Raw genomic sequence first — 26,980 nt, forward strand, 5'->3', positions numbered from 1 at the left:
CGTGTGTAGGCGGAACCAGGCGTCGCGCTCAAAGCGGCAGGGCCTCAAACTGACTCGCCTTCCGTGTGGTAAAAGCTCGGCCTAAATAATAACCCTATGATGTGTTTGCTGAGCCAGTCAGAGAGGCTCACCCCCCACTGAGGAACTGTGAACTGTGCTGTAATCTGAGGTAATTCTTGTGCGTTTAAAGGCGGATCTGTGGAGTTCTTAACTCTTCAAACGAGAGGCGTTTCCCTCTTCCCCTCACCCCCTCGCGCACAGCAACAAAGACCAGGTGGAATCTGCATGTTCATCATCATGAGGTAAAGATAATCAGGGCCCAGCCCTCTTAAGTGCATCCAATCAGAACGCGAGGATTTATCCCCGGCTGCTCCGATTCAACATTTGTATCTCTGATATCATGGTCCAGTGACGTTTATCGTCTTCTACTAAATGCCAACCCTGTTTGGCACAGAACTCTCAGAGATCATTTTGGCACTATGATTTCATCGGAAATATTTGGTTTCTTGGTGATTATATAAAGGCAATTTACAGTAAATTCAGTGAACCAAAAGCTGTTCAGGGGTCCAAGATGGTGGATGACCACATTTGACTTGAAATGGTACCATGATCTTTGGTCCTAGAACTGTGGGACATGCACTGTACTGCAACACAAGAAGTGAGTCAAAGACTGAGGTATATCTGTGATACATAAATATCTGATGAGGTATGTATAAATAAGAGTTAAAAAAAATATTCAAAATGAGTGTAACACGTTGAGGTATTTGTGTACATGAGCAGTAGCTATGATACTTGGTGTAGTCTGCAGTTGAGGTATACAAGGAGACGAGGTCAAACAACCACTGAGGTACAAGATTCATCCCAGATATGAGGGTGTGGATGCTGATGGTGTGCGTGTGGACGGGCCCTCCCCTCAGAGGCCAGAGCCGGTCGCTCAGTCGTTTGCTAGGCTAAGGAAGAGGCAGATTCATTGTCTCGTGCTCCAGTGGGACACAATGAACGAAGGGCAGCACTTCCCCACAAAGATATCTAAGGGTTTTATTGTGACAGGGGACAAGGCAAATAAATGCAAAGGGAAGTTAGGGGTTCTCTTTGGTGTGGGTGCTCTGTACAAAACATCTCTGCGGTCAGACGACGGACCTTTGCGCCCGGCGTGGCGAGGCCTTCTGTCGGTCCCAGCAGGATGTGAAAGTCTTCCTGATCTTAACAGATAGTGCTATGAACTCAACTCCACAAGTCTGGTGAATTTAAGTCTTCCCAGCAACAATGATTATTGAAAATATCTTTGAAGATTTTTAATTGCCAATTTTCAAGTTGGCCATTGTGCAGAACTTCTAACTTTGGTTGACTCTAGTAGTTGGTCTATAGACCTCCATCTTTAGAGGAGTGGTCTACTAGCGCTGGATCTTAAGACGTCTCGGCTCCGAGCGTCAATAAATAGGGCAGGGCTTTCTGATCTTGCCCTTCCATTGGATTGGACAAAACCCCGGCCCCTTGAGCCAAAGGGGGTGGCTTTTAAACCACAATCTACATCTGAAGGATTGTTTTGTTGATGTCATCAATGTCTTCCTGACGGCCGACTTAGGCGTCTACTTCTGAGGCCTCGTCAAAGGTGTCACTCAATTCAATGATTAAATCTAAGCAGGTCCTGATCCTGGAAATTCCATCTCCAAAGTCCTTTGGTGGGTCCTGCCTTCTGGAGGAGGCACAGCCGCCTTTGCATACAAACCTTTGCGTCTTAGTTCTTCACGCCACAGGTGATCTGGTTTGGTCGTCCAGTCTCACGAGACACTATTGCAGGGGCTGGGACGATCTCGGTTTGGGGATCAGTCTAGGGATCATATTGGAGATGATTTCCTGAACTTCTTTTTTTTTTTTTTTTTTTTTTTGCAAATTCATCTAATCAGCAAGTCAGGAAGGCTAACAGGAGCCTGAGGAGTACTGACCATCTGATTCAGTCCAATCACAACCTGAGCTAATTCTGATTCTATCAAGTTTGGCATTGCTTCGCGCACTCTTGTTGGGCTGCCGTTACTCCGCAAACTCTGCAGAGCCATGAAGAGACAAGGGCTGATGCATAAACCAAAAAAAAGAAAAAAGACAAGTAAGAATTACCTATTCTAAAACGTGAAAGGACACTACTGTACCCTAGTTCCCTTTCCTAGCAAAGCCTTCTAATGAGAGTAAATCATGCAGCCTCTACAGCGGTCTGAGTATTGTCTCAGCAACAACATTCAGGAGGTTCACTTAACTCATTTCAAAATGCACAGCAAGAATTCCATTAATCCTGTGCAAATATCAACTGAAGAGTCTATTCTTTTTTTGTCTCTCTTAAATAAAGTATAGAGGTAGACTTTTTCTTCTTTGTAAAACTTCACGGACTAAACCTCTGCTCAGTGACTATGAGTACATTCATAAAGAGCTAAATGAGGTAGGTATGGAGCAGAGGGTACACGGTTTCAAGAAAAGTGAGAAATTCCCTGAGAAGGATACTTGAGGAGAGCTCCCAGAGAGAATGAGGAGCTACTGAGAACGAGGGAGGAAAAATGGCTCTTGTTCGACCGATTATCCATTTGTAGAGGTCCCCTTGGAAACATATACCACAGACATCAGGTTTACAGCATATCAGAGGGAGTGAAAGACGTTTATCTACACTGGGTGTCTTTTCCTTTCTCGTCAACACGCTCCCGATGCTCCCGGAGCTCTCCTCCAGCTGTGTCGGTTTTTCTATTCCATTGTCTCGCCCCCATTTCCTTCATTGAAAAAAACTGCTAAAGGCCAAACGGAGGGAGAGAATGCAAAAATATCTCTTTTTTTCCTTTTTTAGAACTTGAGGATACGATTATTTCCAAAGTCAACAACCACAATGACTCCGTCAGGCGTCACGGCCACGCCGGAGGGGCGATCCATCTGTCCAAAGCCACTCCCCTGTGTTCCAAATTTGCATAAGAATTTTCCGTTGGGCTCGAACACTTGCACTCGGTGGTTGCGGGAATCGGCCACAATAATGCGGTTCTCCTGGTCCACAGCGACACCCTGTGGCCTCAGGAACTGCCCGTTGCCGATGCCCTCAGAACCCAGAAAGCGAGCTGACTGGCAGTCCGGCCGAATGACCAGAAGTCGGTGGTTGTTGAAGTCGGTTACCACCAGGTGGTCTTCGTGGTTAAAGGCCACTCCTCTGGGAGAGTCAAAGTGTTTCCAAAGAGCCCCTTCAAAGCCATACTTGTTGAGGAAGGAGCCGTCGGGGGAGAAGAGCTGCACGCGGTGGTTCCTGGTGTCAGAAACCAGGATCTTACCCTCAGAGTTGACAGCTACGTCCCAGGGATAGTTGAACTGCCCATTCTTGGTACCCTTTTCCCCAAACTTCAGCAGGAACTGGCCCTCAAAAGTAAACACCTGTCAGACAAAGCAAATGTCTCAGGGCCCAACATGTTTACATCTGTGGCTGGGAGCGCTGGGAGCACTGGGACCTGGCTGTTTACACGTGAAGGAGTTCGGACATTTTCAGCCGCCTACATGCTTTTAAAACTAACATTTTTTCAGGCTCCTTCTTATGCAAAGGGTTCCTGTAGTTGTGATGCACGTATGGAAGCGCGTACCTGCACACGGTGATTGTCCTTATCAGCCACAATGATTCGCCTCTGACTGTCACACGCGACCCCCGCCGGACGGTCGAACTGACCGGGCCGAGAACCCAGAGAGCCAAACTTATGGTGGAAGGTGCCACAGGGCTTGAAAATCTGGGAGGGAGAGACGTTAGTTTAGTGGTTCGTGCCGCTCACATCAACCTGCCGGAGAGATTCACGCTCCTCCCTTTGATACTCAACCTTAGAGCTGCTTGACCTAAGTGAGCACGTTGTGTTATTTAGTACGTTGTAATTGTTGCTCGAACAAAAGGAATCAGTACTGATGGTGTTTCTAAATGTGTGTGTGTGTGTGTGTGTGTGTGTGTAGAGGAGGAGACAAGCCTCGCTCTGATTGGCTGATAAAATACGCTGCTGCATGGATATTTCTGCATAAAAATCACGAGTGTGGTTTTGTATTTGGAGGTGAGCGACTCAGTTAAATACAGTCGAGACAAGAAAAGATACAAAGTTGGACGATGTTTAGTCCCCGACCATCATGGCAGGTTCTTGCAGACACTAATGAACACTTTGACCAGGTCGCATCTGTAACCACCAGCGTGACAGCAAAGGTGGGGCTCTACCTGTATGCGGTTGTTGCTGCGGTCGGCCACCACGACATATCCCTCCTTGTCCACGCTGATTCCCCAGGGACGACACAACTGACCATCTCCCTCGCCCTCACACCCGAAGGATGACACGTGGGAGCCCAGGGACCCGTAGCTGCGGCCTGATTTCACCATAACCTTGAACGGGCTGCCCTGGATGTGCTGGTTACACACCAGCACCGACACAATGTGCTCGCCCTCACACTTGGGCAGGTAGCTGACAGTGTAGGAGCCGTTCTGGTGGTCAGTTACCTCCGCGGCAGATAGGTTACCGTCTGCAACAGACATGACTATTACAGACAACGTGTCGCCACCAGAAAGCCGCGGCTCGCCATCATGGTCGTATCCCATCACAGTAAAGGAGGCCGGCTTGCCACGAAGCGCACTTTTCAGACCCTCGCCGTGGGCTTTGGTGACCGGGGCAAAGGCTCCGCTGCTGATCAGGCCCATGGACTGGATGGCGATGTACAGAGCCTGTGGGAGGGAGCAGGTCAGGGGAAGTTTAAGAGTGGAAACGTCACAAATCGATGAAAGGAGGTGAAGAAGAAAAGACATGAACTGGCTTTACTCTCTCTCTAGCCTGGCTCTTCTCCTTTGTTGGTCCCTCATGGTGGAATGAACTTCCCGACTCCATACGACCTGCAGAGCCCCTTTCTACTTTTAAGAGATGTTTGAAGGCTCAACTGTTCAGGGAACACGAGGCCCTGAAACTTGAGCCGCCTCTGTGTCCTCAGGGTAGAACGAGTCAGGAGGTCTGAGACCGGCTCTGAGTGAACACAGCACTGACGATGCTGGATACTGAGGGTGTTGAGTGTTGAAGATGTTGTTGTGATCAGTTGTTGTTACTCTATACTAAAAAAGAAACTTAAAACTGGCACTTCTTCTGCCACTAGATGGCAGCACCTGCAGCAAATCAAACTTGAGGCACTTGGCCGTGCTGACTGAGTTTTTCCCTCCAGCCTAAATTCTAGCTTGTGTTGTACGTCACTTTGGACAAAAGCGTCCGCCAAATGGAATTGTAGAACTGCAGAATCTTTCAACACAAAATGAAAGAAAACAAAAACACCTCAGGTGAGTGTGAGTTGGGGAAGTTTTTTCAAATGTTGCTGTTTCAAATGCACCTCAAACTACAGGGAAAGCCAGTCGCCGCCGCGGGTCTGTAACCTGGTTCCTACCTGGTCTGGAGGAGTGAACATGAAGCGGTCGTCCTCCTGAGGCTGCAGCAGCCCCCTGAGTGCTTTGAGCTCATGGATCTGGGTGACCATTCGCTCCCTGGCCAGCAGCACGTCTATGTGGTGGCCGTCGTCCAGCACCTGACTGACGGCGGCGATGGTGCTGTCCAACTTGGTCAGACTCTGATGCAGTTTCTCCACCTGCAGGTACAGAGACTTGGCCTTCACCTGGCGGATCTTCTCCACCTAAGAGGGGGGGAGGGGACAGCAGTGTTTACCCTAAATGATGCAAAGCTCAAAAAACAGTGTTTCTCAACCACTGGGCTGTGGCCCATGGGTGGGTCCATGAAATGCTTTCAAAGGGAGGGGAAGTTATCATTTATACAAGTAGAATAGCAATCTAAAAATATAAGTTTGTAAAATCATATTTATTAAGAGGTTTACAAAATTAAAAATAAAAAATTTCCCAAAAACCCATCTTGAAACAACATCATCATTTTGAGAGTTTGGTGAGCTGAGAGCCAACGCTAGGCTGTGGTGTGGCGAATCCTGGAAACATTCCTGAGGCAAAAATCATAAAGAAAAAAGAAACAGAAACCCACGGGGCACTGTAGCTGTGTCAGAGGAAACATTCAGCGTGTGGCGCTCAAATCCTAATGACATTAGGTATGGTTTTCACTGGATGTGAGCACAAGAATCCACGCGTGGAGCCAACAGAACACAAATGAGCCGCCAAAATCTCTCAAACTGAAGCAGCACACACACTCCTGTTGGGTTTCATCAACCCAACTCAAAAATATTAGAATACACTAGCCAAAAAATACAAATACCAGGCTTTTGTTGTGTGCTGGCCAAACTAGGAATAACATGGCCTTGAAGTGGACAAGGTTTAGACCCCTGCTCAGAGGCCCCTCTGCAGAGGACCCGAGGGCCTGGACACACACGTGCGTGAGGGGGCAACGCTCAGGAGCACTGAGGCAGGGAGGTGCTGTCCAGACGCGGTCCAGTTACTGATTAATACTCCATGATTGCAAATGATATCCTATTAACAAGAGACGGCAAAATGATTTTCAACGCATCATAGACCAGAGTTTACTGTCAGAACTCAGGGAACGTTTGCGAGCCGTTGTAAGTGAGTGCTTGTTACACCATGGTGGTTTGTGTCACCGTGAGAGGAGAGATAAAGTTACTGAACGCTCAGTGAGAATAAAGGAATGACTGGAAGAGGCTGGTAGAACCTGAGAAGCCTCCTACTTCCCTACCCAGCCCTCAAAGGAGGGAGCACATGAGCCCAACTGCCTCTGTGGTTCCAGGGACTTTTGATTGTGTGTGTGTGTGTGTGTGTGTGTGTGTGTGTGTGTGTTTGGGGGGGCTATAAAGAGTCCTAAAGAGAAGGGTCTTTTGTTCATTCTTAAGTGAAACTACAATTTGCATCTGTGAGACTGGAGTGACACTTTATAGGAACTGAAGACAAAGACTCAAGTCGGGCTTTCTGGTGGACGGACAGCTGGGTATTTTTCCTCACTTTGAAGAAAAGAATGGCTTTGTGTGTGAGAGAGAGTGTGTGTGTGTGTGTGTGTGTGTGTGTGTGTGTCTGTCACAAGGAAACCCCCAGAGACACATCGATGGAGGATGTTCTTTGTGTAAAGCAACTGTACCCACCAGCCTGATAACGGCCGTCCCAACAGTTCGAGGTGGAGCTCTGGCTCCTTCCTGTCACGCTGGCTTGCAGAAGACGCACTCACGCCTGCTACAGAGTGTGATTCACCTGGAGGGTCCTGGCAGGTAGAGCTGCAACAGCGTTGGCACTGTTGGTTGTCGTCTCATATAATGGCTGTCTTGTGTAAGGAGAGTGAGCGGGTTGCTGTGTGTAAGTGAAAACCCTCTTTGTGACACTTTGACCCACATAAACAGACTCGAGCTGTAAAACTGGGGGTAGTGAGACCCATTTTACAATGTTACTGTGCGCGTTTTGAGGAAAGGAATTTCAGCTGTTAAGATAAATGAATGCTCGCGTCCCATCCAGCCGAGAGCAGCAGTTCAATCATTCACCACTCAGCCTGGTTTTGGTCCAGCTTAATATTCTAGACACTAGAACATGAGAACATGAATGAAAGTGAACTTCTGTCTACTGTGTATAGGTGTAGTGAGCAGTCATGAGAAGAGAGTGTGTGTGTGTGTGTGTGTGTGTGTGTGTGTGTTGTCGTCTGAGCATCTCTGCACTGAGCAGTCTGGACTGAACTGAGACCTTCCTCTGAAACCATCAAACAGCGCAAGACCCACCTTCTTCCACGATGTTTTATCAGCTCTAGCAGGAACGCTAGCATGTTAATAATCAGGTTCCGGTGGTTTAGGTTTGGCTGGTGTCAGCTGGGACGCGCCGCGGCTCCCCGCCACCCTGGACTGGCTGACCAGAGGAGACCATGAATGATTTAGATGTGTGAAAAAGAGAGATGGAGCCTCCTGGGATGGGAAGATGGCCGTCATCTGCAGCCAAACAGGAAGCAGCCAGCTTGCAGAGGGTAACGCAGCTCGTGCTGCAGCAGCCTGCCTGACCTTGTTGTTGTGACATAGTGGCGCTCAGATGCAGCTTGCAGTGAATTCTGTATCTACTTGTTTTTAAATTAACAAGTGAGGAAGAGCCAATCAAGCGCACGCTCCCTTTACTGCTGGTGCTGCATCTTTATTCTGTATTAATTGCTGGTTGTTTAACATGTTAGCACCCTCATGACGGTAGCACTCCTATCCTGCTGACATGACCCTAATAATGGCACCGCCGCTTTCAAGCTGGCAGTCGTGGAGCGAGGACGGCGAGGATGTCAACTGTCACCTCAATCATTGTTCCGTCTCTGCTGTGGAATTGTTTCTACCAGACAGGTTTTTCTTATCAGGAAGAACATCCTCTTTTTTATGGTTACCAGGGTGATAAATCTCAATCCAACTGATTGATTGCCTGGAAACAGCGGTGACCACACCGCCACCTTTATGAAAGATTTTCAAGTGGAGGCACTCCTCACACAGAAGGCGTGGCTTCCTCCTCAGCGGTGGGCTGGCGTTCGTTAGGTGTGAGGTTGCATTAAACATAAGAGGGAGGCAGGGAGAGTTGGTCTTGGGTGTCCAGCAAGATATTTCGTTGGCACCTCACTGAGACAGAGCGCGTGGCCAGTGGTGTCCCAACTGGGCACCCTGGGGCGGCGGCGTCACACGCGCCGCGAACAACAGCGCTGGACCTAGCGGACAGTGACGGGATAAAGACGGTAGCTGCTCACCTTCCACAGTAGTTCACACTCCCTCTCGTCCAGCGCCTTCTTGTGTCTGAGGACGAGCGCCTTCACTTCACTCTGCACCACCTTCGCCTTGATCTCCACCTGCTCCGCCATGGCCTGGACCTTCTCCATGCTCAGCTGGGCAAAGAAAACACATCCAGGTGATCTCATTTGTGAGGGACGAAATCCTGCATGCTTATTTATGCCAGGATCAGCTGAGGCGAAAGACACAGTTGACAAAGCTCTTCCAGTGCGGTGAGACGCCGAGGGGACGTGAACGACCCCCCAGCCGGAGGACACAGAGCATCAGGAAGCATGAAAGAGAGGACACTGTAAGTGACGTCCCCCTGGAGGGCGAAGGCACAAACACCTGCTCGGTCATTGTGACACATCCCTTTCTCACGCGTAGTGGAGGGGAAGAGGAAAGACGAGATTGGGGTAGGAAGCCACACAGCACAAAATGATGTCACTTCCTGTGGGCTGGAGCCACTCACAGTGGCTCAGTAGCTAATCAGGAAATCCGTCACATTAAATAAACTGATCCAATTGTTTATCTGAGACCGATGCATTTCTTTTACCTCATCATGTGTTTTTATGTTTAAGATGTAAAAATACACCAAACTACAGTACTGAAGCTCTGATGTAGTACTGGTACTGCAACAAAGATGTTCTATGTCAGCTTAAAACAAGATGCCTGCTTGGATTTGTACCACACACGAAAACGTAACAATGGTTGAAGGTTTTGGTTGGTGCAGGCCGCGGCTCAGGAGATGGATTTCCCTTGGCGTTTTCCAGGAGGTCACGGGGTGAGGCAGACCTCACAAGTACGAGGGGAGGTGGGATAAGGCCGTCTTTGTGATATCGGCCGCAGGGATCAAAGGTCACCTAAACCTTACAGGTCATGATCTGCAACCCGTCTTAAGACACATACCAACCACCCCCCACCGCAGCCCGGCGTGAACAAAGCCTGGCAGCAGGCCCTTTTTCTCCTTCGCTGGGCCATTTAAGGTGGGCAGCTAAAGAGACAACTAAATCAGGCTCCCCGAGGTGGAGGGAGGCGCCGGGAACAAAAGGAGGGCTGTTATCAGTGAGAATTCACCGCTGTTCTCATTCGATGCTCAAATCAAAGGTCACACAATCACGACAGATTTGTCTCATTCCTACTTCAGCCTCTGTGGATTTCCTGGTGCCTTGATGTCTTTTCTCCATCTCTGTGTCCTTCGCCTCTCTCTCCATATTCCCAGCAGAGCACAGCTTGCAACACAAAGAAGGTCAATCTGACCAATCAAAGCGCAGAGGGGAAGGGCTCCGGCCAACCAGGAGGTCACAAGTCCAGGGTCAGGGGTCAGAGGAGATAATGGGTGTGGAGTGGGCGGAAATTTCCTACCTCAGGGGAGAGGAGCGCGTGTGTGTGTGTGTGTGTGTGTTGAGCATGGCGTCAGCATTTACCTCCAGCTGTGACCTCGGACAAAACGGAACAACACATTAAACAGCAGAGCAGCAACGTACTGCCAGATGGATGTTGGCGCTTTTCTTTGGGTCAAAGTTTGTGTGTGTGACATTTAATCGGGACAATGTGAGTCCACGGAATGAGGAGCAGCACACACACACACACACACACACACACACACACACACACACACACACACACACACACACACACACACACACGGCAGTGCAAAGTGTGGCCCCAGCGCACAAAGGTGAAGCCCAGATGTGTGTAGGTGAGGAACAAGCTCTGCTGGAGGAGATGGTGCGTACCAGGAAGTCACATGACCCTGGAGCAGCGAGTGTTTCAAGTTTTGTTCGCAAGTTCCTGGCAGATCCCCAGCACACGGGTAGACCGGGGAGAGTGAGCGCACTCGTTTGTTTTAAAGCTTCAACTAATTTTCTTTATTTGCTCATTTCATCCATAAAATGTCAGAAAAATAAATAACAATTCTTTCAAATGTGGCCACAGATCTGAAGCAGAACTGCGTTGGAGTTCAACTGTTAAGCAAACAGATTTGGAGCCAACAAAATGGGCAACATGATGCCGCCAGCAGGTGGCGGCAGAGGGCGCGGCTGCGACACAGAGGAGAAGAAAAAGAAAAAGGGCTGCACATCAACGAAAAGCGAGGAGGTGGACTAGTTACCTCCAGTCGGAGAGGCAGAAGGCGGCGGCTAAAACGAGGCGAGGACCAGGCTACAGGCTCGCTGCGTCAGAGCTGATCTGAATTAGAGCTTTACGCTAACTACATTTACTCCTTTGAGGGAAAAAGACAGGAGCACCTGAAGGGAAGGTGCGTGTGAAACCCTCCTCTGGGCTCCAGGGTCGTCCATAAAACGTCACCGCTGGCTAAAGTTGTTACAGCTGCTCGCAGCGAGCCGACCGTCCCGGCGCAAGAACTTTAATCAGCTGTGAAAAAGGAAAGGAGAAAGCAAACTAGCCAACGGCGGTTTACTCTCCCACCTGCAGGCCTGACTGAACTGAGACAGCAGCCTGCTTTTATTTGTATTCAATTTTCAAAAGGAACTGAAGAACCTTTATTCTGCTGTTGAGTGAGTCACTGACCAGCTGAGCTCTTCTGGATCTCGTTCTACTGTATGGGGTGGAATCTGAGGGGGGGTCTGCCACCAAACTATAATTACCTACAGAGGAGAGGGAGTGTGGGAGTGAGAGTGAGTGGGAGTGGGAGTGGGGGGGTGGAGAGGGAAAGCAAAGCGTTCCACTTTAAAAGAGGGGAGCAGTTTTTTCCCTTTAAATACCTCATCTACCCTCCCCCATCCTCCTCCTCCCCTTTGACCTTCATCCCTGCCCCCACCAGACCTCACCCCATGTGACCCCCCCCCCCCCCTTTCAGGACCAGCTGGACATCTCTACCCCCGGGCCTTGCTAAAGCCCAGGACCGGTCACTCACACGTATTCAGGGTGAATCCTGAGCCTGGCAGCTCTGCACCGATGCTGGGATTCAGCAGCTGAGATGGATGAGCGTGGATTTGTGTGGTTTGACCTTCGAGGGATCGTCCTGGCGGACCTGCGAGAGCCGGGCTTTAACCACTTAAGACTTAAATCACTTTGACCTATCTGAGTCCTGTGGAGAAACAGTCGCTAGGTGCTGGTCCCAGTAGTAAACACTGACGAACCAAATCCACCCAGTATCTCATCATGCAGTTCCCTGAGTTCAGAGCACGAGCGCCTCCAGGTTCCGGTCTCACCTGCACGGCCTGGCGTCCCTGCTGTGCATCTGCCAGCAGCTGGATGGTGATGGATCTGCAGTCCTGTATGGCGTCCTGAAGGTAAACAAAGGTGTGGCCCATGTGACGGCCCATGCTGCACTCCCTGCAGATCGGCACTGAGCAGGTCTCACAGAAGAAGAGGAAGACCTGGGGAGAAGAACATGTCCGTCTTTAAGTGAGCCAACGTTACAACAACAGCTCTTTCCTCTCCACATTCATTCGTCCTCTCCTCTCCAAACAAACACGCAGACGTTCACAGTTTTTCTTCCTAAGCCACTCCTCAGCCTCTGTTTGGGATTTGGAAGCTTTTTTTTCAGAACAAATGAAAGGTAAAGTCTTTGTTTCCCCGTTGATCCAAACACAAACCCACAGTCACCCCCCCCCCCCCGTGACCTCAGTACCGGTGCGATGCCGATGTCCTCGACTTCACCACTGCTATGAGATGACACTCCATGTGTAAGTCCCAGTGTGTGTGTGTGTGTGTGTGTGTGTGTGTACAGATGCCACTTTCCCACCGGGGCACTGACGTTAAAACACGACACGCTACAACATCATAACCTCTGCTAGCCGAGGTGTTGTGCGTCCGTTCCGGCTGATCTCCTCACCAAGGAGCCAGTGGTCACTGCACATGTGGTCACAGCTCAGTCCACCCAGGTCCATCCATGGCGGCTCGCACCCAAAACCAGCAGACACCTGTCCCGCCAGATTACTTTCATTTTTTTTTTTTGAAAGTTAAGAAAAATCCCTAAAAAAGTAGAAAATACTTCATTGCATTTCTTGCAAACGTTCAATTTGCATGCGTGGGAGGATATTTATTTATGACAGGAGCCACGTGAGTCAGTGAGGGGGTCTTACTTGCCCCGCCCTCTTGTCAAACATCTTTAAATACTCATTTCAGGTCACGTGACCCCTTCACCTGAGCAGCACTTCCCCCTTGTGCTCACAACGTTCACATTCAAGCAACGCGTCGCTGCTCATGGCTGCTGAATGCATTTTTCATCTTGGCCTCCCAGGTGAACCTCCTGCACCTGTCCCTACAGGGCTCCGCCTCCACACTCCATGTACAGTCGTACACATCCTGCTTCTCATGTCAACTGTTTCCTGTTACACACACAAACACAGAGCTAGCTGATGAATAAACCCTCCATATGCATGAGCAGAGGCTCACAGCACAGAGGGACGGAGGGCACAGGCACCGACCCACGCCTGCTCCGGCGACATCAGAGGACATCAAGGAAACAATTCCCACGTTCCGTTTCTGGGAGCGTTAATTACTGTTAGGAACAGTCGGAGCGTGCGTGGAGGTTGCTGATTCAGTTAATTAGTGTCACGGTGGAGATATGCCGATACGCCTTCTCCAGTGAGGAACGACGACTCTGGAAGAGCCTCAGTCTGAGCAAGAAGACGGGTAATAGAAAGTCTCCGTGTCCCACAGGAACATGTCACTTAGCCTCTGCTGCTAGCACCACAGCTTCATTTCAAAACCCCTCATCTGAATGCTGATTGGCTGCATGAGGCCAACTAAATACACACCAGCCATCAAATCCCAAAGAGACCTCAGATCAATGGCCTCCAATAGCAGAGGCTGAAGTGGAGGGGGAGGAGCTTGCAATCAATCCATCAATAATGGCTGCTCCCCCCTGGGGGAGCATAATCTAATGACACACACACACACACACCTCCCCCTTTATCTGACTTCCGCCTCCTGCTCTACCTTTTCTTTAAGCTCCTCTTTTCTTCCTGTCCTTTTCTTGCCGTCTCTTCTTTCTGCTGAGCCCTGTCCTCTACTTCAGGCTCCACTCCGCTCTATCACTCAATAGCCTCCTCTTTGCTCCCCCTCTTTTCCAGCCCACACCCCCCATCGACATCTCCCGAATTCCAAGGGGACAGGACACATAAAAGCAAGGAATGCAGCTGGGCTGGAGCAGAGGAGGAAGGTGGAGTTATATGATGATGGCCGGTGGGGGGTGGGGGTGGGGGTGGGGGCTGAGGGACAGGCAGATTGATGGTATGAGGAGGATGGGGTGGATTCCAGTGAGGGGTTTTGACCCCATGGAAGCTACACAACAGAAATCGGCAGCACTCAGATTATCAAATGAAGCTGTTTCAATATCGACCATCACAGGCAGCAGGTTTATTCGGCTATAAATCTTCATGGTGGCAGGAAAACGGCTCCTGATGCGGACGTGCCGAGCACCGGCTCGCTGCCGTGCGGGCTGGTCGTTGGCCCAGCATCTGCTCCTTCGGAGGGCTCTTGGCTCATGCAAACAGAAATGCTCGTTGTAGAACACCTGACCTGTCACACTGAGCGTCAGGTCACGTCCAGAGTAATTTGTTAATTTGCTCCCAGTCAGCAGGAAATGCATGGCAGCAATTTGGACATTCAACGACATCATAATCCCATTTCATTCCCACCTAAGGAATAAAACCGTCATGCCGATTTACAGGAAAACAAAAAGGCGAAGTGGATGAGCAGTAAGAGGAGTTACTGATGCCGGGGAGGGGGGGAGAGGGAGAGAGAGAGAGAGAGAGAGAGGGAGAGGGAGGAAGAGGGAGAGAGAAACATGGGAGCCGAAGTGTTGCAGGTGTGCAGCAGACGCCGTGCTCAGAAATGTAAATACAGTTTCCTGGAAATCATTTCCATGCTCACCAATCTGGCTCCTTGTTTACTGCCTCACCTCTTGTCACTTCGTGCAACGCCTCGCTAACTTGCAACTTCCTCTGCAATGAACCCAGCTGTTATTTCACTGTGGATTTATTGTGCACTTCTGCATGTTTTCCATTAATGCCCACACAAGACATTCTGCTGAGGTTTGGCATGGATCCGTGACTTGTAACCATTCGTGAGGTCAATTTAAAAAAAAGTCAGTAGCACTTAATTATCCCCTCTGTTCCCCACACGATCAAATCAAGACATAAAACATGATGGATGAGCAGATCTGATCCCAGAACAGCGCTCAGAATGACGACAAGCCCCCATCGCCGTCGTTGCTTCACACAGCAAATGGATGCAAGCTTTGAAAGTCTCCTGCTATTCGCTGCTCATGTGCCATCATCAGTCTTAGAGGTGAAAACCAGTCACTCATGCACACAAGGTTGGAGATTACATAACACACTGGCCTCTTGGAACGCTGGTCAATATTATTGACTGGCAGGATACCGGCTATTCCCCGAGGTCTTCATGGAAGCGTCCTCTTCAGGGCTGCCTGCCTGCGGTTGCATCTCTCCAACCATCATCGACGAGCGCTACGTCGCCTCGCTTTTACTTCACCCTACAGGACGGGGCCTCACGTTCCAAATAAATTCTTCAGAACGCAGAAATCCAGCTGCACTCAAGAGCAGAGCAGGCATTTCACAGCCATGAGCAGGACACGCCGGATACCCTCACACATGTGAGAACACGCCCGGCACTTCCAGCACGCACGTGACACAGAAATGTGAAAAACAACTTAAAAACATGTGAAATACGGCGTGGTGTCACGCTCAGAAAGGCTGTGAATTCCTCCGCAAACAGGCAAGCTGAGGTCACCTCCAGAACGAGCTCACAATGAGCGTTCGCATGCAGGCAAACAAAAGAAGCCCGACTGATATGCAAACTGCTGCATGCTGGGTGTTCTTGCTGCCAGGGGCAGGCTGGAGCCTCCACGCCACCGTCAGCGTTACAGCCTCAGCTCATTTATTTCATTAGTGGACAGGATGTCACTCATTCGCCCTCGCTGCCTACTACACTCTTATAATAAAGGATATACATGAAGACACACACACACACACACACACACTTAACAAGCACAACATGCTGAAATACTGTGAGAGACATTGAACTCATCGGATTCCTTCTGCACAATCAAACCTATGTGATGAGGCTGGAGTTCTTTAAAGGGACACAACGCGTCACGACGCATCAACACCTCCTCTGGTTGGTTCGGGTCAGCGCCATCGTCACAGCTTGTTAGCGTTAGCCTCCACCAGTGCAGGGACATGACTTCAGACAGTGCGCAGCTAAAAATGGTGCATGTGATTGTTTCATCTGACACATTTACTCAGTACTGATGAATTATGATGTAGTTTTTTAAATAATAAATGATAGTAATACCACAGTAAAAGTACAGCAGAGGAGCACAAGCAGCCAACATGTGAAGCCTCACATTTCTGCACCGTGCTGGTTGAGCGCTGACGCCTGTGAGCTCACACAGCAGCAAGAGCAGCCCTCTTTCCTCCCCCTCCCACCCTGCAGGCACTGGGAACTGGGGGAGAGGGCACGAGCACAACCAGCCAGTAAGATCTCTCCGCGCAGCATTCGCCGCCTGCATGCACACAAGAGGGGGGGGGGGGGGACGGACGGGGGCCATGTCATGTCACACAGTGGTGCCAGAGAAACCAGGGCTGCGCTGGGATCTGTGAGAGCACGTTCTCAGAGAACCGAGGCGCTCTTCACCCACAGCCAGATGCTTTGACATCAAGTACCAACGTTATTTCTCCTTATGACTCCAAACGCTGCAGAGTCACGAGCAGGACGGCTGCACTTCACGCGGACATGTTTGGCCTGCACAGCCTGAAACTATCAATGGAATGAAAACAAACAAAAAAGATACTTTGGTCTTAAATGAGAGGAAGTGAAAAATATCCATGCAAAAGTATGCAAGTATCTAATACATCTGCATTTATATTTGTCCTTATATGGCAATGACATGACTTCATTTAGCGCCTGGAATTTGCAGGCATAGAAGAATACGGGTCACGGAACAAAAACTGCAGCTCAAGCTCCTAAAACTCGTTTCATATTTTACTACCATCTCCAAACACAAAGCAATTCAGCAAACGTGTCACTCACTCTTTCATTCAGCGGTGAGAGTGTGAAGAGGTTCAGGCTCCAAACAAGACAAGAAACTCAGTAGCAGCAAGCTACCGAGAGACAACGGCTTTTCAACACGGCTGAATTTACTCAACATGACAGAGGCAACATGAAATCCACTTTCCTGAACCTGCAAGCATCCAGAGCGTTTTTCTGAGTAGGTTTTATTTATCAAAGGATTAACTGTGTGGACGCGATGCTGCTTTTCATAATCCGTGTCAGTGCCTCGGGCTTTTGGTGCATTTCATTTAACTACCTGTCAACACACAAAAAACAAGAAAGGTCAGAGCGGCGCGGACTCACACAAACACACCGCGGAGGAACATTCCTCCAGGCTGATGTCAGTGTGTGTGGCAGCTCCAGACAAACACAATTAAGACATTCCTGTTTCAGCAGTGAAACCAGGTTGCTTAAAAGACTTCGCATCTACTACATTTACTCCTGGACGCCACGTCCAGGGGTTGAGGCCGCATTCCTGCTTTTTGCGGGTGATATAGTCTTGCTGGCCTCGTAGGTCTGGGACCTTGGGCTCTCTCTGGATTGGTTTGCGGCAGAGTGAAGTGGCTGGGACGAGGATCAGAACCTCTGAATCTGAGACTACTGTCCACTTCAGGGAGGATGTAAAGGGGTTTAAATATCTCGGGTCCTGTTCTCGAGTGAGGGAACTGCGGAGCGTGACATGGGCCGAAGATGTAGAGCAGCATGAGTCTGGTGTTTGCGCCATCTCGCCGTTGCTAAGAAGAGAGATCCGAGCCAGAAGGCAAAGCTCTCGGTCCATCGGTCAAGGCTTCGTTCCTGCCCTCACCTGGTCGTCGAGTACGGGTCAAGACCCAAGAACGAATCGCAAATACAAGCAGCAAGTTCCCTCAGAACGCCACGTCCACCTCCGACTGCATCACAATCATTTACACACCAAACCCTAATTAATCAATTAAGCTCCATAAACCATGAGACTGGGGCGGCGTGGCTCCGAGGTGGAGAGGCTGTCTAGCAACCGAAGGGTCGCTGGTTCGATCCCACTTCCCCCAGTGATCATGTCCAAGTGTCCTTGAGCAAGATACTGAACCCCTGATTGCTCCTGATGGCCCTGTGATGGCCTAGTGACCCGTCCAGGGTGAACCCGCCTCTCACCCCATGTCAGCTGGGAGAGGCTCCACCCCCCAAACCCTTAACGGATAAGCAGTATACAACATGGATAATGGTGATGATGATGATTAGACTGAGAAATTATTTACTGATCAAATGATTCCAGTGAAAATGTCTCGACTCTGCCTGAGGGCTCATGGTTCAGCCCCAGGACGACCCTGTGGCAATAAATTTTAAAAACTGTGTCTGAAAAATAACTTTTGTCTTTGATGAAGTACTAACGGATGCTTTAACCGTGCAGACGAACCGGCTGACAGCTGCGACCACCGCAAGATTTAACCACAGTTGGTCTTTCACTGACGAGGCGTCGGTGTGACCGCGATCACGAGCGCGGCCTTCATTCTTATGACGAGGTGGATTTACAAAGACGCTCCGTGAACTCTCCATCACCTCCAGCATCACATCTCACCCACTGATTTGTTGGTGCCATTAAAGTCCTGACTTCCATGATCTTCCCCAACGTTCCGTACAGCATGTCACACACACGGAGCCGGAGGAGCCAGGGGAGCCGGGGGAGGGGGCAGGTGGGAAGCTCAGCGGTCGGCAGCGAGGGGGAGGAGCCGACATAAATCTTATTATTTAGAGCACTGCCAGCTGACGACAACGGAAACCCCAAAACGAACACGTGCTGATCCGATTCTTCCTACGGGGCCGTTTTCTTAACCAGTGGATGTCCAATTACCAGATTCCAGTGTCGAAAAAACATGAAAACTAAAGTCACAGCGAACAAACGCTGAGCTGCTCTTCACATGAGGGGGGGCAAACTGCGTGCACGCCACAGCACACGGGAGCGATTCCCATCCTGTTTTTCCAAACACCCTCCACATCGCGCTCCAATAGTTTTTCCTTTCTCTCGCTCTCTTTCTACTCCGCTATTTTCCTTCCTCCTCCTCGGCGGCTCCACCCTCCCGTGGCAACCCCTGTTGGCTTGTTGCCATCAACACAACATGCATTCAGACATGCCTGTCGATGTTTTGAAACTCTGCCAGATACAACACAGGGGGGCGGTGGCCGCAAGCCAGCAATCTGATTGGACGGATCTCAGAGTGGAGAAGAAAAACAAACCACTGTCAGCTGGCCTCCTTACCCCGCCAGCATGTGACTGACTGTCGCGCGCTTCGTACTGGAAGAAAGAAAAAAAAAAAAGGAAGAGGGAGAAAAAGAAGAGAAGGAAAGGAGGGCAGATGAGAATCGAGGCGAAGGGAAAAAGATTTATTTAGAGAAGCGAAGGTGAGGGTGAGGACGAGACAGCGGGAGGAAGACGAGAGGGCGCAGCTGGAAGGACGAGGGATGAAAAAGAGGCCGAGCAAATGAAATATGGAGAAGAACCGTTCCAAACCTGCTCTTCATGTGAGAGAAGAGAACTCTGAGCGGCAACCTTCACCCCGACCCTCAACAACACCCCTGCACCGGAGTCGGAATCAGCGGGACAAGCTCGCCTCCAAATACTTCACATTTGCGGGGCAGATGACGAATATTCATCACACCGCACTTGAATTCACACGTTTGTTGCGCGCACACATGGCAGGCACACCAGCCTGACAGCCTAAAGAGTGTGACCTTCACAGTGTTGTGGTTATACAAGCTGGCCCAGATATCAGTGAGAGCCAGCGTGTCACATGTTGCTTTCTACGCGTTACAAACACCAGCAGCAAAACACGGTGAGCAGGAGGAGAGAAAAAGCACACGCATTCAGGAGAAGTTTGGGGCTCCGACAATTTGTTCTTCTCCAGCAGCCCGACGGTGAAAATGACGAAAACAGGAGGAAGAAGCCTGAGAACCTGCTTGGAAACGCTGGCGAAGGCGCACTCTCCCCTTAACAGCACGTGGCGCTCGCGCTATAAGCGTGGTCAAATATTCACCATCACCTGGGAAGGAGGAATGGCGGCCAGCAGCCGTGGCGTGTCCCCCAAACGGGCCGAGGGCTTTCATGTCAGACGTGTTAACAGCACAATCCCGTTGAGCGAGGTCAAATAATGGCCAATTAAAAGCCCATTTGTGCCCAACTACTGCGTAGGAAGTGGCAGCTCCCAGCTTCTGAATGGGTTTTTAAATCCTGTTGCCAAAGAAAATGTGATAAATGCCTTCCTTTCTGTCCATTAAATTTATAGGGCCCCAAGTCCTCCAATGGACATCAAAGCAAAGACACACACACACACACACACACACACACAAACACACACACCCTTTAGTCTACATGAAACACATTCACAACACAGGAAACAGGGAATGCTCTCTAATTACTGAGCACATGTTGCACATTAAAACCCTGGAAGTCCAACTTCATATAATCCAACTCTGCAGGCCGCGTGGACACACACACACACACACACACACACTAAAGTCCTCTTCAGAAGATAACTACCTACAGATGGGAGATGTTATTGGAAAAGCAAACGCTGCTGCCACACACTCACACTGATACTTCCAGGGGTGATGAAACGTAATCATTGGCCCCTCTGCAGCAACAGCTGCTAAATCATGTTGAGGACTTTCTGCATCCATAACGTCCATTGTCTCTGACACACAGCAGACGGAGCAGGCTGATGAGAAAGGCAGCAGCCAGCCAAATACCCAGAGAGTGTGTGTGAGTGTGTGTGGGAAAGAGGGGAAAAGAGAACCCAGGAGGTATAAACTCAGGTTACAGGAATTCCTCTGGCCTCGTATCAGAGTCGGCGCAGGCTTGGGTTTCCTTACAAAGCCTCTCCCCTCATGAGCTCAACAGAGGGGGTGTAAACCAGGCCATCAGGCAGCCAGAACAATACATGCTTCCACTGGCGGGTCCTCCCCCGCGTGACTGGACCAGAGAGACGTCTAATTACCATCAAGAGGAAATGTGTCATCAACTCATGGAAGCGTTTCTCTGTGGCGGACGGCGTCAACAGGAGAGCACTGATACACACGGCATTTACTTGGGCTTCCCCTCATCCACGTAGTAGCGGCTCATCGTGCGTGCGCTCGCGTGCGTGAGTCTGTTGCACATGGACAGCTGAGTGCATCGTCATGGCGACAGCCATTTAATCTGTGGAGCTGTGTGACATTTTGTAGGATTATCATCTAATTAGCTGTTTCTCAGATGGAGCTGTTTGTTGGAGGGTGACATCACAGCGAGCTGAGGGCGCTCCTTTGATGTAATCCCATTTTCCATTCCAACCCCCCCCACCACACACACACACACACACACACACACCTCTAAGGACCCTCTTCAACCAGCACAGCTACAGATGAGCAACATTTATGTTGCTGAAGGAGGCCTCTCCTCCAACTCATCACTCGTGTGTGTGTGTGTGTGTGTGTGTTATCAGTGCGCTCTCAGGCCACGCAGCTGTATCTTAACAGAAAACTTTAGCCTGAGCAGCAATCTGGCCCCTCTGTTTCTGCCCAAGCGTCCATCCTGGCTCCTCCTCTGTTGGATGTAGTAGATAAACGCACATTAACAGTAATTCTACTGCGAACTGAAGTATTTGTGTGTGTGACGGAGGCAGGGAGCCAGGCGCACCAGTGAGAGCGCTCAAATGCTCCCTGACGTTTCTATGTTTAAAGTTTATTGAGAGGTTTTTCTGAATCAATCGAGGGTCGAAGGTCAAATGTTAATGAATGTTCTTGTAACTTTTAGTCCGTGAGAGTAAAACAAAGGCGGGAGCCGGAGCAGCGCTGGATCCTGGCGTCTGGTGGAGTCTACATGGATACTAAAAGTGACTCTCAGCCAGTCGTACTGGGAGGACTGGAGGTGAATGTACGATAGCAACATTTGTCAAATACCTGACACTTCATGCAGGTGTGAGCTGACTCATCACCTGACGCTGGTAAACCTGTGAAGCCAACAATCATCCAGACTGAACACGCGTTGGTACGTCCACCTGAAACGTTTCTGGCTGAAACAATTAACTGGATTAATTACAGACAATCAATAAATCGGTGATGAACTGAAAGCCGGCGGCGGGTGAAGGAAGCGTCAGCAGGAGCGTCGCACGATGTTTCAGCTGTGGCGGTGACAAAGGTGCAGTCGTGACGACGGCCTGTTGTTCCTCCAGTGATGCCACATGAAGCAAACTTGAGTCTAATTAGATCCGCATTAATCAGCTCATTAGCTGGTTTGGACGCAGCAGCGCGCCTTCGTTTTTGTTTCTCTTTCTTCTCTTCACGATGTGTTTGATCCTCTCACTCGCTTCAATCTTGCGTTCGTCGGACGGCGGGATTCCGTCCAGACGCAGGAGACTGCGCCGTCACTTTCGGGGAGACAGGAGACCATGAGCTCCTCTGCAGGCAGAAGGGGGGGGACGGGCCGCCGCTCCCCGACTTACATGACACCACCGTCTGCTCTTGGCATGATGGTCCTGACACACCAGCACAGCCGCGGAGGAGAAGGAGCACTGACAAACACCTTCTATTCAGAGCGGCGCTTACATAGACAGGCAGGCTCCAGCTGACCGCCGCCGCGCGTGAGCGTTCTCTGCCTGGATGAGGAGCCATTTTGACGTCACCGCTAACCTGATTAAACAGCATTCGCCATGGCAACCACAAGAAAACTGTTGTGATGAAGCTCTTAGCGTGCAATCAGCCTCTCACACGGAGGTCTAGAAAGCCAACAACAGAGATGCAGTCGAGGTTCGCTCATCCTGACGCCACAATAAAACCCGCTCCTCTACGCCTCCCACGAGACAACAACGTCCCCCCAGAAACGCCAACTGATGGCAACCAACGCTTGCAAGTTCTTAGCAGGCTGACACGCTGACAACTTCACCGCTGTCGTCGCAAACTACGGAGAGGGAGGAACCGGTCTTTCCAGCAGAGCCGCAGGAAGAGCAGCCACGTCCACGGGTGACGGATGAGGAGCCGGCTGACACACAACGGCTCTGTTCTCCGCTCACAGGTAAGAAAGGCCGGCCGTTTCTGTGTCACTCCCTCCCCCAGGGCTCACAGCGACGAGTGAGGCATTACTGGGAAATGAAGCTCTTACTGGAAAACTGAACCCACCTATTTACTGGCATTGGAGAAGGGGGGGCTGGGGGGGGGGGGTTTGCTGCAAAACTGGACTGGAAATCTGAACTGGGCTCCAGAGGTTTAGTCCTTCATTAACATTTTTTGAGGCTCATTCACTCATTTATTGATATCACTGAGTCACATTCTGCACTGAAGCACGACACCCAATAATTCAGTACCAGTGTTCCCAGTTCAGGGCCTGTCTGCTGATGGGAGAGCACGTTCTCAAGGGAACTACACCTCTGTTCTGCCCTCAGCAGGACAAGGACAAGAGCACCCTTCTCTCCCTGCTGCTGCATTAGGGAGCTGAGCTGATGCTAGTTAGCTTAGCACAATGAATGTAAGTGGATGGGAAGCGTTAGCATACCTCTGGCAGAAATGATCACATGGCACAACAAATGTTTTGCGCCATCTTGGTTACATCAAGGCAAAGACCATTTTAGAGAACAGTGTTCTTGATGAGTTTTGGCTGAGGTATGCTAACACTTCCCATCTACTACTATTCATTGCGCTAAGCTAACTAGCAAGCTTCAGAGCCATCAGCTTCGGCGGTGACATGTCACCGGCTTTATCTGAGCCAAACCTTTTAAGCTTTTTTTGATTCTCTCCTCTGAGGACGTCAGCAAGCTCCTGGACGAGAAACCGCATTCAAGACCTCAACGAAAGCTGACGGCTCTTCTTTCAGAGCGCCTAACTGAGCGGAGGACAGGCCGGTTTCCTGCCTGACAGGCCTTTGTAGTTCACAGAGGCCTTTGTAGTTCAAAGAGGCCTTTGTAGTTCGAAGATCACTAGGTGAAAGAACAACTTTAGTCCTCCAGGTCCAAGTTGCTCCAGGAGGAGAGAGAAGAGGTAGATCTCTGTTAGAGATCCACATCGAGGCCTGCTGGCCCTCTCAGAAGCATGTGTGCAGTTACTACAGCCCCCCTCCCCCCTCCTCCCCCTGCCCTGAATGGATGGTGTGGTACAGATTAACCAGACTCTGCATGTGTGAGTGTGTGCGTGCAAGCGTTTGTGTGTAAATCTAGCTCAGTGCACGTGCCTGTTTTTCTCCGGGGAAGGAGGTGAAGAGCCACTCACTCAGCTCCCTTTGAACCTGAGGCCATATGGTGCCCAGTACGGTTCCATAACACACACACACACACGCGTGAGCCACAAGTGTGCGTGTGTGTTACACAATAAATATAGTGTTGTTGCCATACAAGCACACGTCGTGTCTCAATGTTGCACTCACCTCGTTGTCATGGTGCTGGCAGAAGCTCATGCGATCCTGGAACAGGGACAGCAGTGCAAAGTTGCTCTGCAGGGACTGGGCCAGGGACACGGGCCCCCCTGGATGGCCCGGGGTGCTGTTGGCGTTGACCCGGCCCAGGTGCAGGCTCTCGCCCAGGCGCTCGATGAAGTGGTCCTTGGTCAGCCTCACCCGCTGATGAGCCCTCATGCAGTTGTCACACAGGTACTCCTGGCAGTCCAGGCAGTGGGACGTAGCCAGGTTCTCCTCGTCGCAGGAGCTGCACTGGGGCTCTCCCAGGTGCTGCGGGTGCAGGAGGCCTCCGTGGGGGTGTTGGAAGCCCGAGGACCCTCCTCCCAAGCCTCCCCGGAGGTGGAGGTGGTGGTGGTGGTGGTGGTGGTGGAGGCCGTTCTTATTCTGGATCTGCTCCTCGGTGCTCACCACCACGTCCAGCAGGTTACTGAAGAGGAAGTTGGAGGAGGGCAGGGAGTCCACCCCGGCCTCGGAGATGGACACCTTTTGGTCACAGGTTGGGCACCGCAGCTTCAGCGGGTCCCCGGGACTGCGCTGGCCCTCTAGGCACTGCCTGCAGAAGGCATGGAGGCAGGGCAGGACATGGAGCCTCCTGGTGGTCTGGCTGGAGGAGGAGGAGGTGTGTGAGGATGAGGAGGAGGTGGAAGAGCTGGAAGAAATGGGAGCAGAGGAGCCGCACAGCTCCTTGCAGAGCGGGCAGGTCTGCAGGTCCGAGTCCGGAAACGAAGCCATCAGCAGCAGCAGCGGTGTCACCGAAACAAAGGCTCAGTTCTCAGCTGAGGTTCTCATCAGAGGACGCGCGGGCCAGTAGCGGTGCGTTTGAGGTAGATTCATCAGTCGGTGAAACGGCGCAGGTCTGTCTCTGATTACAGCTCGACGTAGGGAGTCGGCGGGGCTCCACCACTAAACTCTGGCTCCTGCACCGAGGTACCGAGAGGAGACACGAGGTGAGACCGTGGTGGCGCTAGGCGTCATCCTCTCAGACGGGAACGGGAGGAGGAAGAGTTCTGCTCTGCTCGGTCGCGGTTCAGGGGACCAGCCCGCAGCTGGAGGCTCACTGGGTCGGCGTCTATGTAGCGGGGGCTCCGTCTCTCCTCCCCCACCGGCTGGGTAGCATGACGACGGAACTCCGCGCTTCAGAACGGCGACCAGGCGAGCGCGGCGGCACCGATCCGTTCGGTTCGATCTCTTCCTCCCCGGTTTAGCTCCGAGCGGAGAGTCTCTGCTGCACCGCCGGTGTCCGGCGCAGCCAGGCTCGGGTCGGGAGTCGTAGCGGGAGCCTCGGACCGAGGGACCGTAAATTATTCATCAAAGCACCGAACTAATATCGTGCCGCGGGTCGTGAGAGCGAGCACGGAGTCTCCGGTAGAGCCGCACCGCCCGCCGGGGCGTCTACAAACGGCGTGTGCGGGAGAATTCCCCGGTCCACCGCGCGAGGAGGCCGCTTCCAGCTCCCCGCTCGCTGGCTCGCTGTCTGCGTGGAGGAATGCGCAGGCTGCCGCCCCCGGCAGCAGGGGACCACGGCGCTCCACCAGAGGAGGGGGAGAACTCGGTCCTCCGCGTTGGCCTGTCTCGGTGTCCGGTCCCGCTGCTGTCGCCTCTCGGAGCTAACCGACGTAAACAGACACACACGGTGCGCGCGGTGGCTCGAGCTCCAGCTCCTCGAGCAGCTCTCGTCCAACTGAGGAGGGGGGTTGGGGAGTGGGGGGGGGGGGGGGGTGGGGGGGTGAAAAAAAAGGAGCTACTTCCGCCGCAGCGACTGGGCGGGTGGGTGTGCGCTCAAACGCTCGCGCCCTGCCGGGGAGGAGTGCGCAAGCGCGCGTACGTGCGCAGGCGTGCGCGCACGCGCAGCAGCTGCCTACACTTGCGTCAGGTGCTCGCTGTCCAACCCTGCTTCACCCTTCGACGTCCGCCAGTGAGTGTGCAAGTTCTGAGGTGGAAACGAGAGCTTTTACTCGAATGAATCATTGTGATCACGTGACCTCCTCAGACTCCGCCACGAGCTCAACGCGGTGACCCGCAAGCTTCTCCAGACCCGTCGAAACCGGCGGGGAGCGGGGTCGAGCGTCCACGGGTGCAGGGGGAGCCGAGCGATGGTGAACCAGCTGAGGGAAAAGAAGAAAAGAAGAAAAGAAAGAAAAAGCAAAGTCAGACGTTGCCGCGTCACGAGTAAAAATGCCAGCATGTGGTCCTCATCAGGAGTCCCGGGATGCGCGGGACTTGGATCCGGTCTCAGGAGCTCCCCGATCAAATACGAGTCAGTAAGAAGTCACGCAACAGGAACGGGTCCCGCGCCAGCACCCCTCGCGCCGCTGCCAGCCAGCGGGGGTTTACCAGGTGTCGTTGCACGTCCCGTCCCGTCCCGTCAGAAAGGACAGATGTAAATCGTTCCAGCTGTTTTGAGACGAACGGAACCTGCTTCGACTTCTTCCACCACCAAACTTTTCTTTTATTGTTCCTCTGGTTCTCGCGTGTATTTATAAAACTCGCTTCCGTCCTGGGTTCCCAGCACCAGAACCTGCTTTTCATTTTTCTTATTGTGCATTTAACTCGTAATTTTACTGCACTTTGACGTCGTGTTTATGACGTTTTATCTTATTCTTGGTGTGTTTTTAATCATTTCTATCTCGGTCTTCATCTACTTTTTGTTTGATTGTTTTACTTATTTATTGTGTTCTTTCTTGTTGTGCAGCATTTGTACGGTTTCTGTTTTCACTGTTACCTCCTCAGTGTTTCTCAACCTGCCGATGTAAAGCACTTTCACTTCACTTCTAAATAACAAACTCTCCTCCTGGTCAGTAACAGAGTTGCTAGGCAACGATTCCAACTTCTGTCCATCTCTTCTGTTAA

The 26,980-nt window shown here is 51.2% G+C and overlaps 1 protein-coding gene across 1 annotated transcript; it reads right to left on the reverse strand.

Annotated features, from left to right (window-relative positions):
* Positions 1–1,843: 1,843 nt before the first annotated feature.
* Positions 1,844–26,033, reverse strand: trim71 (tripartite motif containing 71, E3 ubiquitin protein ligase). The gene is made up of 7 exons (XM_086193805.1): positions 24,101–26,033; positions 11,868–12,035; positions 8,673–8,807; positions 5,407–5,649; positions 4,208–4,705; positions 3,600–3,740; positions 1,844–3,396 (listed from the first exon to the last, which is right to left on the reverse strand). Exons 1-7 carry the CDS (start codon positions 24,860–24,862, stop codon positions 2,824–2,826), a joined length of 2,520 nt encoding a protein of 839 aa, XP_086049931.1. The 5' UTR covers positions 24,863–26,033; the 3' UTR covers positions 1,844–2,823.
* Between the last annotated feature and the right edge of the window lie 947 nt (positions 26,034–26,980).

The sequence above is a fragment of the Aulostomus chinensis genome, chromosome 22 (genome assembly GCF_037954235.1).
Source record: "Aulostomus chinensis isolate RoL2024-O1b breed Wild chromosome 22, RoL_Achi_v1.0, whole genome shotgun sequence".
In the NCBI taxonomy this organism is placed as follows: domain Eukaryota; kingdom Metazoa; phylum Chordata; class Actinopteri; order Syngnathiformes; family Aulostomidae; genus Aulostomus; species Aulostomus chinensis.